The 13,378-nt window shown below is 34.2% G+C and overlaps 1 protein-coding gene across 10 annotated transcripts in view; it reads right to left on the bottom strand.

The window, feature by feature from the left end:
* Positions 1-13,378, bottom strand: part of EXOC6B (exocyst complex component 6B) — a 696,544-nt gene that overhangs the window by 281,749 nt on the left and 401,417 nt on the right. For all 10 annotated transcript variants that reach the window (XM_027131993.1, XM_027131994.1, XM_027131995.1 and 7 more), the window contains one exon: positions 8,511-8,622. In XM_027131993.1, coding sequence (XP_026987794.1) covers positions 8,511-8,622 — 112 coding nt within the window. The remainder of the gene's footprint in view (positions 1-8,510; positions 8,623-13,378) is intronic.

Raw genomic sequence — 13,378 nt, forward strand, 5'->3', positions numbered from 1 at the left:
GGAAACAGAATCCAACAACACATTAAAAGGATCCTACACCATGATCAAGTGGGGTTTATCCCAGGAATTCAAGGATTCTTCAATATACGCAAATTAATTAATGTGATAAAACATATTAACAAACTGAAGGAGAAAAACCATATGATCATCTCAATAGATGCAGAAAAAGCTTTTGACAAAATTCAACACCCATTTATGATAAAAAACTCTCTAGAGAGTGGCATAGAGGGAACCTACCTCAACATAATAAAGACCATATATGACAAGCCCACAGCCAACATCGTTCTGAATGGTGAAAAACTGAAAGCATTTCCTCTAAGAACAGGAACAAGACAAGGTTGCCCACTCTCACCACTCTTATTCAACATAGTTTTGGAAGTTTTAGCCACAGCAATCAGAGAAGAAAAAGAAATAAAAGGAATCTAATTCAGGAAGGAAGTAAAACGTCACTGTTTGCAGATGACATGGTACTATACACAGAGAATCCTAAAGATGCAACCAGAAAACCACTAGAGCTAATGGATGAATTTGGTAGAGTAGCAGGATACAAAATTAATGCACAGAAACCTCTTGCTTTCCTATACACCAATGATGAAAAATCTGAAACAGAAATTAAGGAAATACTGCCATTAACCACTGCAACAAAAAGAATAAAATACCTAGGAATAAACCTACATAAGGAGACAAAAGACCTGCCTGCAGAAAAATGTAAAACACTGATGAAAGAAATTAAAGATGATACAAACAGATGGAGAGATATACCATGTTCTTGGATTGGAAGAATCAACATTGTGAAAATGACTCTACTACCCAAAGCAATCTACAGATTCAGTGCAATCCCTATCAAACTACCAATGGCATTTTTCACAGAACTAGAACAAAAAATTTCACAATTTGTATGGAAACACAAAAGACCCCGAATAGCCAAAGCAATCTTGAGAAAGAAAAATCGTGCTGGAGAAATCAGGCTCCCTGAGTTCAGACTACACTACAAAGCTACAGTAATCAAGACAGTATGGTACTGGCACAAAAACAGAAATATAGATCAATGGAACAGGATAGAAAGTCCAGAGAGAACCCCACGCACATATGGTCATCTTATATTTGATAAAGGAGGCAAGAAGATATAATAGAGAAAATACAGCCTCTTCAGGAAGTGGTGCTGGGAAAACCTGACAGCTACGTATAAAAAAATGAAATTAGAACACTTCCTAACACCATACACAAAAATAAACTCAAAATGGATTAAAGACCTAAATGTAAGGCCAGACACTATAAAACTCTTAGAGGAAAACACAGGAAGAACACTCTTTGACATAAATCACAGCAAGATCTTTTTAGGTCTACCTCCTAGAGAAATGGATATAAAAACAAAAATAAACAAATAGGACCTAATAAAACTTAAAACCTTTTGCACAGCAACAGAAACCATAAACAAGACGAAAAGACAACCCTCAGAATGGGAGAAAATATTTGCAAACAAAGCAACTGACAAAGGATTAATCTCCAAAATTTACAAGCAGCTCATGCAGCTCAATATCAAAAAAACAAATAACCCAATCCAAAAACGGGCAGAAGACCTAAATAGACATTTCTCTGAAGAAGATATACAGATGGCCAACAAACAGATGAAAGAATACCCAACATCACTAATCATTAGACAAATGCAAATCAAAACTACAATGAGGTATCACCTCACGCCAGTCAGAATAGCCATCATCAAAAAGTCTACAAACAATAAATGCTGGAGAGGGTGTGGAGAAAAGGGAACCCTCTTGCACTGTTGGTGGGAATGTAAATTGATACAGCCACTATGGAGAACAGTATGGAGGTTCCTTAAACAACTAAAAGTAGAACTACCATATGACCAAGCAATCCCACTCCTGGGCATATCCCTGAGAAAACCATGATTCAAAAAGAGTCATGTACCACAATATTCATTGCAGCATTATTTACAATAGCCAGGACATGGAAGCAATTTAAGTGTCTGTCGACAGATGAATGGATAAAGAAGATGTAGAGATATGTACAATGGACTATTACTCAGCCATAAAAAGAAACGATATTGAGTTATTTGTAGTGAGGTGGATGGACCTAGAGTCTGTCATTCAGAGTCAGTAAGTCAGGAAGAGAAAGACAAATATCATATGCTAACACATATATATGGAATCTAAAATTTTTAAAAATTGGTTCTGATGAACCTAGGTGCAGGACGAGAATAAAGTAGCAGATGTAGAGAACAGACTTGAGGACACAGGGAGGGAGAAGGGTAAGCTGGGACGAAGTGAGAGAGTAGTATTTACATATATACACTACCAAATGTAAAATAGACAGCTCTTGGGAAGCAGCTATATAGCACAGGGAGATCAGCTGGGTGTTTTGTGACCACCTAGCAGGGTGGGATAGGGAGGGTGAGAGGGAGACGCAAGAGGGAGGGGATATGGGGATATATGTATACACATAGCTGATTCACTTTGTTTTACAGCAGAAACTAACACAACATTGTAAAGCAGTTATAATCCAATAAAGCTGTTAAAAAAATAGTTTGAATTTAGAGACTTTGAGTTTTGGACACAAATTCTATCACCTATAAAATTACCCAAAACATCAGCTTTTTAACTTTAGAGATAAAAAAACACCCACCAAAATAAGCAATTCCTCACCTTCTTCCTTTCAACATGCTTCTCCTTCAGAGGAGGACAAAATTTTTAATATTTAAATTTAAAAATTTAAATTGTCTACATTAAATCACTCTTCTTCATGAGTGGGAAGGTGGCTAGTGGCAAGGTTGTCATGATAGGGAAGCCAGAAAAGTAAGAGAGTTAATTTGGGGAACTGAAAATTTTCTATTTTAAAATGAGCATTACCTATAGGGAACACATTCTATCTATCAAAAGAAATCCTAATAATAAGGAGGAATCGTGTCATGTTATAGAAATAAAAAACAGTGGCAGTCAAAGAGAAAATTGTCGTGTTTTGCAGGATATTGGCAGTTAAAAAAAAAAATAAAGAGGCAGCTTCACTGGGTACAGTAGTAATTTCCCATGACTTTTTAAAGATCTGTCAACACAAAAGATCACCATGAATTACATCAATTGGCTGTCAGTCACTTTTGAAATGTTTCATTGCTGAGCATAGAATAGACTATTAAAACACTCTAGGATTACAGTAGATACCATGTCATTTTCAAAGGGAATATTGTCTGTTAATGAGGTCTAAGTGATCTCTACTCCTGAATGACAGCTAACCAAAATCCTTAAAACGGCATTTACAAATGTGAAGCCAGATGCTTTGGGGGTAATTTTGAAGTTAAGGGTGAAATGAAGCAATTTCAAGTATCAACTTCCATCAGAGTTTGAGCTCCTTTGATATTTTTAGCCCCTACTTCCCCCTCTCTTACAAAAATATATCACTGTAGCCATCCAAACTGTCCTTATTGTTTCAAGGACATGGAACTAACAATGTATTAAGATATTGGTTATATCTTATATAAAGTGGAGTTCTGTGAAACCTGTCCAGAAGAAAAGAAAACACTATAAAGCAAACAAACACCTCTCACAGCTAAATGATAGAAGTCACTTAGGCTAAAAACCATTAAGAAGCAGAAATTTTTTGTCTCTCCTTCCTAGTATCAGAGAGAATCTAATAAGGAAGGCACAGACTAGACTGTGGCAGTCACTTCTTTTCCAACCCTGCTCCGATTACCACAGCAGAGTCTGAACCATGATCACAGAAGATATTCGTATTTTTGACGAACTCCAGGGAAAAAAAAGGCTTCATCTTCTTCAATAGTTCAAAACTAAGCCCTAAATTCCACAAATTTAGGTGTCCATTCCCAATTATAAATTACTTCTGGGGTATACACATCTACTTGTAATTAGGATCAGTATTATATTGTTTCCCAAATCAGAGAATTTAGTACATTGGAGCTCCAAATAGACTAATCCAAACCAAGAAAATGACTCCTCTCCACACCACCAATGCCTCTCAAATGGTGATTTGCAGGAAGATGAAGAACTAAATAACACCCTTGGTTCTCATTCACAAAAATCAGCTATCCATAAGACTTCAAGGAATTTTATCTCCATTTCACCCCAGCAAGGGTATAAAAAGCTGTGTCAGCTACTCATTTTATACCCTCTCCAAGGCAAATACATAAACTGCTAAAATACTTGGAACTCCTGGTTGCAAATTCAAAGGTCTAGTACAGAGCTCATATTTGAAAAGACTTACGTATAAAATGTTTTAAAATACTAGCAACATCACTGCTGTTAACAATTGGGGATGAAGACAAATGGTATGTGGGAGATATGGTCATCAATCCAGACTATAATAAAAACAAAGGGTGAATACAAATCATTGGTCATTTATTCAGGTCTTCTGGGGCATTATTATAATCATAAAAATATAAGTATTCAAAATGGTGTCACTACCAGGACCTCTAAATTTCTTTAACTTTGCCCTAAGAACCTACCTACCTACTTCTTTTTTTTTCTTTCTTCTCTCTTTCATTAATTAATAACTCCTATGTGCCATGGAACTGGGATAGAGCTGTCCACAGTTATACACAAGACAAAGTCCCTGGCTTCATGGATATTACAGTAAACACATACACATCTAAACATATAGTATGATGGCAGGTGGTAATAAACACTGGAAATAGAAGGGAGGATAAAGAGTTACATGGGGATGTTAGATCTGAGCTATTTTGAGATAGGGTGGTCAAGGAGGACTCCTTAAGGAAATAACATTTGAGTAGGGACTTAAGTGAAGGTATTCTGCTATCATCTGTAATAAATTAATTCTTTTAAATCTAATTTATATTTTAAGACTTTCTATCAATACATTCTTCACAAAGAACCAGAGTATCCTTTGATTCATTGTAAACCTTCCAAATTTAACTAATTCTCTGATATTCTGAGATTAATAAACTAGTGGTTTATTTCCTTTCTCTCCATGATATCATTTTCAAATTAGTCTGGTGAAAAAGCAAAGGTTTAGAAAAAAAGAAATCTTATTTTAAAACTTACTTCAAATCTTTTTTTTTTAAATTATAGTTGATATACAATGTTGTATTAGTTTCAGGTGTACAGCAAAGTGATTAAGTTATACATACTTATATATATATTTTCAGATTCTTTTCCCATATATTGATAGGTTATTACAGAGTATTGAGTAGAGTTCCCTGTGCTATATAGCAGGTCCTTGTTGATTATCTATTCTTTATATAGTAGTGTGTATACGTTAACCCCAATCTCCTAATTTATCCCTCCCCCTCAACTTTCCCCTCTGGTAACCATAAGTTTCTAAGTCTGTGAGTCTGTTTCTATTTTGTAAGTAAGTTCATTTGATTCATTTTTTAGATTCCACATATAAGTGATATCATACGATATTTGCCTTTGTCTGACTTCCTTCACATAGTAGGATAATCACTAGGTCCATCCTTGTTGCTGCAAATGGCATGATTTCATTCTTTTTATGGCTGAGTAATATCCCATTGTATAAATATACCACATCTTCTTTATCCATTCATCTGTTGATGGACATCTAGTTTGCTTCCATGTCTGGGCTATTGTAAATAGTGCTGCTATAAACACTGGGGTGCACGTATCTTTTCAAAGTATGGTTTTCTCTGGATGTATGTCCAGGAGTGGGATTGCAGGATCATATGGTAGCTCTATTTTTAGTTTTTTAAGGAACCTCCATACTGTTCTCCATAGTGCTATACCAATTTATATTCCCACCAACGGTGTAGGAGGGTTCCTTTTTCTCCACATTCTCTCCAGCATTGATTAATTGTAGACTTTTTGATCTTATTTTTTTTTGCGGTACGCGGGCCTCTCACTGTTGTGGCCTCTCCCATTGCGGAGCACAGGCTCCGGATGCGCAGGCCCAGTGGCCATGGCTCATGAGCCCAGCTGCTCCGCGGCATGTGGGATCCTCCCGGACCGGGGCACGAACCCGTGTCCCTTGCATCGGCAGGCGGACTCTCAACCACTGCGCCACCAGGGAAGCCCATAAATATCATTTTTATGCTCCCAACTTTTTATCTCCCAGCCGAACTGCCTTCTCAAACTCTAAACTCATATATACAACTGTTAACTCAGTATCTCAAACTGTATGTCTAATAAACACTACAAATTGAATATGTCCAAAACCAAATTCCCAATCTTCCTCCACCCCAAATTTAGCTCTAATTGAAGATTTTGCCATCATAGCACATGGTATATGCAGCCTTCTAGTTGATCAGATAAAAAAAATTGGGGGGTTATCTTCAATTCCTCACTTTCTTGCTTCCTTTACTTTTAACCATCAGGAAACTATGCTGGCTCTACAGTCCAAATAGGACCACTTGTCACCACCTCTATCACCCAAGTTTCCATCAAGTCTTGTTATTGTAATAAATACGGTGATTATCTGTGAATGGACACTGAAGAATATAAATTGTTCCACAAACACTGCCCATTACTGATGATGATTCCAGATGTGAAATCACTTTAGTTACCTATAAAGAAGGATATAATGTCCTCCCTTTCATAAAAGGTGAATAATAGAGTTAGTCAAAGATTTACTGGTTGGTGATGAAAAAAATCACTGGTTTTGTACGTGTCTATACAGGTACACACCACCATCATAGCCAAAATAAATAAACTTGTGTGGATGTTCCTTCATTCATATGTAAAGATTTTGATAACAAAAGTATTTTTGCCGAAACAGATCCAATGACTTAGGAATAACATTTAGCATTCACTGAAATTATGTCAAGAACTATGATACAGTACTTCTTGATAAGCTCCTACTGCTTCTTCCTATTGTTACTTGATCTGTGCAGTGCCTTTGAAATGGACAATGGAGTCAGGAAAACTGAAGAACTGAGGAGTTAGGTCTTCTTTTAAGATGCTACAGTAAATCAATGGCATAGTCACATCTAAATTCCAGAGTCTTCTGTGTCCAAAGCTGTTTCTATCACACCATGTTCCTGCTATGCTACTTGTTTAAAACAGATTTATTTTTGTACACCTGAAACTAACACAATATTGTAAATCAACTATACTTAAATAAAAATTAATTAATTAAATAAAATGGCTTTTAAGAGATTGATAAATCAAATGGCCTAAGAAGAATTATATCAAGAGTTTTAATGTAGAGGTAGTTCACAAAATAAATTTTCTGTCCTACTTGGGATTCAGAAAAGGAGAACAGAATAATCTACAAAAGCATAAGAACCTCCAAATTTTCAATCCAACTTTGCTTTTCTGTAGCATTCCTGATTACAAAAGAAGTTAGCCTATTCTCAGACACATAATGGCAATGCTTAATATTTCTATACCAGGCAAGAGAAACGAAGCTCTGCAAAATGAGGGGATAATAATAATAATAATGTGTCATAATAATACACATAATAATGTCAAATGTGACTTTAAATTATAAAAAAAAAGTTGGTTATAAGTAGAATTCAATCACTGCCAATGTCCCATATTATAATACAGTATTTAACAGTGTTTTTAAATCTTAACACAGGAAAAGAAACAATCATTCCAAAATCAGAAATAGATGTTCACCTGTCTTCCAGCTGTACTCATCTATGGGTCAGTATCGTTAACCACTTACTGACGTTCATCCTTGATAACGTATATCTGAAAATGTCAATTTTTCCTAGACCAACTGACTTTGAAACTATACCACCTCTAAAAACAGATGACCAACAGCCCTTCCCTTCACCTGTGAAGAAAAGTCCTCCAAGCTCTCTCACACTTGGCACTCTAATTTCCATAAAATGAGAGGTTGAGGCTCCCATACAAACCTGGGTTTCTAAGAGAAGAGAAACGTCGCATCTTTCTAAGTTTTAGGACTTAAGCCAATACGTCAAATCTTCAGTTTGCCAAGATACTGTTCTCAACCTATGTACAATAACTCTCCACCCTTTGTGAGATTGTGTAAGCTTCCACAGAAATGTAATGACTGCCTTTCTCTCACATTTCCTCAATCCCAAATCCCCAGACTTACATGTTAATAAAGAGTAATTTACCATTCATACATGTGATGTATCTCAAAAACAAAATCTAACGCTAACCAGTGACTATGAATGCCAATATCCCTGCCATCAATGACTTACGTAGGCAAAATGTGATTTCATGCTGTATGTTGTATTTGAACTGCCATTATTTTAAATAGGACACTGATGTTGACTCTATTCTCCAACTAACAATTTTTTTATATAATCAATGGCAAATAATACAAATTTAACCCAACAACCTCAGAAAAGAGAACCAGTTAAACTAGAGAAGACAATGAGAGAGAGAAAAAAAGTGACTTTTCCAAAAAATAATGGATTTCTCCAAGGCACTGAATGAAAAACACAAGGAATTTATTTTGCACTTTCACCGTAAGTCCATCAGAAAGAACATGACAGAGCACATAGAAAATTATAATTAATTCACACACAAGCCCCAGAGCTTAGGACATCTGTTCACAAATTGCCTTGCTGCCTCCAATAAGAGCAGCTTTACCTCAGTAAGTCCAATATTCTTCCTTTTAATGACATTCTGCAGAGAGCTGCTCAGAGTCCTAGTTAGCAACAGGTTTGTAGATTTACGAATCATGTCATCAACTTCAGTTGAACTGAAAAGGAAATGTCAAGAGTCAATCATACCAGGTAGGAAAATTATTTTGCAAACAAACAATGTGCCAGTGGTACTCATGGTAATAATAATAAAGATAATAATAATAATGGCAACAAGAAATAACATTTATTGTACATCAGAAATTAGATTCCAAGTATTTTAATGTATCAAAATTCATTTAACCTTCATAATAACCATATGAATTAGTTTTAGTATTATCTCTACAGATGAGAAAATGAAGGTAAAGAGAAGTTAAGTAACTTGCTGAAGGTCACACAGTGAGTAGATAGCAAAAAAGGATTTCAATACAGGCAGTGTAGCTCTAAAGGCTACAGTATTTAAATATTATGCTATACTGCATCTCAGGACAGAGTTCTCTAACATGATTCTGCATTCTGAAACCATTATTTCTCCCATACATTCAAGTTCCTTCGCAGTTAATATTTATAATTTTTCAACCTGATCTCTTTGTAGACTTTCTGCACAATTAGCTGATAAAGTCCCTAAAAAAAAAAATCTCTGCTCCTATGTCATCATCTTTCATATAATGTCTATTTACCTCTCATTCCAAAATGGATGTTTCAAGCCAACAGTTACTTTTTTTGGACTTTTAAAAAAGTGATTTACAAGATTTTATAATTTTCAGGTGTACAACATAATGAATCAAAAAATTTAAAGATTATACTCCATTTAAAGTTATAAAATATGGGCGATATTCCCTGTACTATATAATATATCCTTGTAACTTATTTGTTTTATACATAGTAGTTTGTACTTCTTAATCCTCTACCTCTATCTTGCCCCTCCTCTCTCCCCTCTCCTCACTGGTAACCACTGACTTTGAAACTAAACCAGTAGTTTAATTCTGCATAAATGTTTTATAACCCTTACTATTCCAAAAATGATCGATAATGACATTTTCTATTCAGTAAAGGAAACTAAACGTAAAAAAAATGATTCCAAAGTTATCTTTATATACAAAGTTGAAAAAAGAAAACAACAATCTTGCAACCAACAAATGAAATTCTAGACCTATACATCCTTCATAAGTCCCTGAAAGCATCACCCAAGATGGTTTCTATAAAAGATATCCTTTTGAGACAAATATTTCTTCAATAATAAAGTTAGTATTGTAATGATACTTCTTTAACAAGAAATAAATGTAAAGATTTGTGAGCAGTTCTTTTTCAATAATTTATTGCTTGTGAACAATGGTCACAAATTTTATCTCATTGATTTTTCTCTACAGAATAAAATCAGAGGCTTAGTATAGTTCAATTAAAAATCTTAAAATACTAAATATACAGGCTAGCTACATTGTCATGCTATGTGGAGACAAAAATATTAGAAATAAATAAGACTACAGAATGCAAGGAATTCCGTTAGAAAATTCAGTTAGAAAAAACGATACCTCAAAATATTTTTACAGGGTCCATGTAAAGATATATTTAATTGAACAATAACCTCTGGCCTATTGCTACCCTTTCAAAAACTATTACTGAATTTAAAACTTCATTCCAAAAATATATAAGGTGCTGAGCATTGTGTTGATGGAATATTGAAATTACAGTGGTGAAGAAATAGTCATGGTTCCTACATTCATATGTTAAACTCATAATTATATATCAATTGTAATATGAGTTATGAATAAGTACAGGTTGCTATAAAAGTGATTAACACAGGTGTCCAAAATAATCTGGTGCCCCTGATATTAATCACTCTCCTGGCATCTCTACTTATTACTTATTTCTATTATGCTTTACGAAGATCTAGTAGAAGTTCCATTCTTGGATATGATGTAGAAGATTGAGAAAAACTGTCACTACCTTCAAAAGCACAAGAAAGCTAGATCTAAGCTAAAAGCTGTACATTCCTTTAATGTTAATGAAGTATAATGAACACAAAAAATGTATAACTGAATTAAATTGCATACTGGGATAAAGCCCTTGAAAGATAAGCAAAGAGTAGCAGCTACTTTCATATCTAAGGCCAATTGCCTAATCTGGGTACACATAGATGAGGGAGTGAAATACTCATAGGCTGAGAGACTTTGGTGGGACAAAAAAAAAAATCATCCAACCCCTTAACAGTGTGGGCTGCTATTACAGACTGGAATCTTGGAAGAGCCCCCAAACAAAAATAATAGGAGAGAGTTGCACAACAACTCTCGCCTATAAGAATTCTGTTCCATAAGAAATGGTAGGGGTAGTGCTAGAAATCAGAGAGAAGTCTTGCAAATTTTGAAAGGGATTTAGATTCCAAGGGACTTGCAAATTTTGCAATTTTTGAAAGGGATTTAGATTCCAAATTTTGAAAGGGATTTAGATTCTACTCGAATTCAATCCAAAGGAGAGTAAAAACTAACTAAAGCTGAAACCCAGCCCAACTCAAATCCTGTTAAAATAAAAGATAAGCCCCTGGATAAAAGCTTTGGAATTTCAGAGTCTTAAAGACAAAAAGACTTCTACCATAGCATTTGTAGAATTGAAATCAGAAGTAATTTGAAACTAATAAAAACTGAGACTCACATTCAGTTCACTCAAGTAATGATGAAATCTGAATGATACATCAAATAGCTAGGAATTGCAGAAGAGGAAGAAATGAGAAAAGAGACATATATAAGGATAAATTGGCAACATCATCTCCAAACCTAATAAAAGATCTCAACCCACAGATCTCAGAAGTTTAACAAAACCCCAACACAATTAATGCAAATAAAACCTCACACAGGAAAATCACAGTTAAATTGCAAAATGCAAAGACAAAGAGGAAACCTTAAAGGCAACCAGAGAAGAAAGGCAATACAGTTAGAGGAACAACAAGAATAATGGCTTATTTCTCTTCAGAAACAATGAAAGCAAACAGAGGAATAACATCTTTAAAGTGTGGGGAAAGGGAGGACTGCCAGCCTAGAATTCTACATCTTAAAAAATATATTTTTGAAAACAGATGAAAAAATATTTTACACAAACAAAAGCTAAGAAAATCTAAACCAGGAGATACACACTAAAAGAAGAGCTAGAAGAAATTTTTCACACTGAAGGAAAATGATACCAAAGGGTAACACAGATCTGTAAGAAAGAAGGACAAGGCTTGGAAATAGCAAATATGAGGATAAATATAATGAACTACTTTTCTTTCTTGAATTTTAAAATACTATCAAATGTTCAAACACAAACGATAACATATTTTAGTGTTTAAAAACAAGTGTATAAGTAAGTATATGCCAACAATATCAGAAAAGGAAGTGAAAAGATAAATTATACTATACTGCTGTAAGATTCTTAAATTACATGTAACTGTGATAAGTTAAGGATACACACTATAATTCCCAGAGCAAACACACAAACAGATAATAAATAAAACTAAAAGTTATACTCCAGTAAGCCAATATGGAAACTAAGTCATAATACTAATAAAACTTAATCGAGAAGCAGGAAGGAAAAAAGGAAAAAAAGGAGCAAAAAAAATATGAATGGAACAAATAGAAAAACAACAGCAAGATGAAAGGCTTAAATCCAAACAAATCACTAAATATATTAATGTAATGGAATAAACATTCCAATTAGGCAGAACGAATAAAAAACCAATACCAAACTACTTGTTGATTCAAAATGACACACATTTAAATACAAGGAACATGTCTAGATCTTACTGTCAAGATGCCATTCAGCACTAAAAAGAACTGAGCTCCTTGAAAAAATGAATAATATCATGGTTAAGTTAGGAAATGTCCCCAAAGTGATAAGAACACATCAACAAGGCACAGGAGCCAGCTTGAAGTGGCTCACACTAGCTACATCTGGGACAATTTGAGTATCAAAATGAATAAGGTCATTAAAGGAATAACCCAACTGAATGAAGTAAGAATCCATGACTCTGATATGATAATAGGAAATGATAGGTAGGTAGGTAGGTAGGTAGCTAGCTATATAGATAGATAATGGGGAAGGACTCCTTAATATGGAATGCCAAGTAATACATATAAAAGGAATAAAAAAAAATAAATTAGTTAAAATCATGTATTAATGATTATTAGAGAAAAAAACTGATTTCAGGCAAGAATCACTAATGAATACTATAAGAGGGAAAGAAGTGAAGGACATCTGGTAACTAACAAAATAAATACATGGTCTCAACGTATTTCAAAACAAACAGTACTTATTACAAAAAGAAAAATTATAACTATATGGAGAAAACAGACAACATCTTAAATAGTTAATCAAAATTAACATAAACCATAAGGGATTAAAATACTACACACACACACACACACACACACACATACATACAGAGAGACAGACAAAGAGAGAGGGAGGAAGTAATAAAGCAAACATGGCAAAAAGTCAAAAATTGGAGAATTTCAGTTCATCACAACATTTTCAAAATTCTTCCTTAATGTTGAAATTATTTGAAAATAACATGATAAAAAAAGAAGAAAATGTTATAAGTAATAGAACAGACAAACGTATACCATAAAAGAAAGTAATGGTTATATTAATATTAGGCAAAGAAGACAATGATTATTTTAATTTTTAACACAGATAAAGAGGGACATTTCACAAAATTAAAAGGATGAATACAATAAGAAGATATAACAATCAAACTGTGTATGAACTTAAAGAGATATATTCAAAATAAATGAAGCAAACTTGAGAGATCACACAAAAAAATAGACAAATCTACAATCATAGCTGGATAGTTTAACACTCCTCAGTAATTGACAGAAAAAGTAGACCTAAAAAGGGAAGGAT

Source organism: Aethalodelphis obliquidens, unplaced genomic scaffold, assembly GCF_003676395.1.
Source record: "Aethalodelphis obliquidens isolate GAN/ISIS:26980383/991018 unplaced genomic scaffold, ASM367639v1 scaffold40, whole genome shotgun sequence".
NCBI classification, from domain to species: Eukaryota; Metazoa; Chordata; class Mammalia; order Artiodactyla; family Delphinidae; genus Aethalodelphis; species Aethalodelphis obliquidens.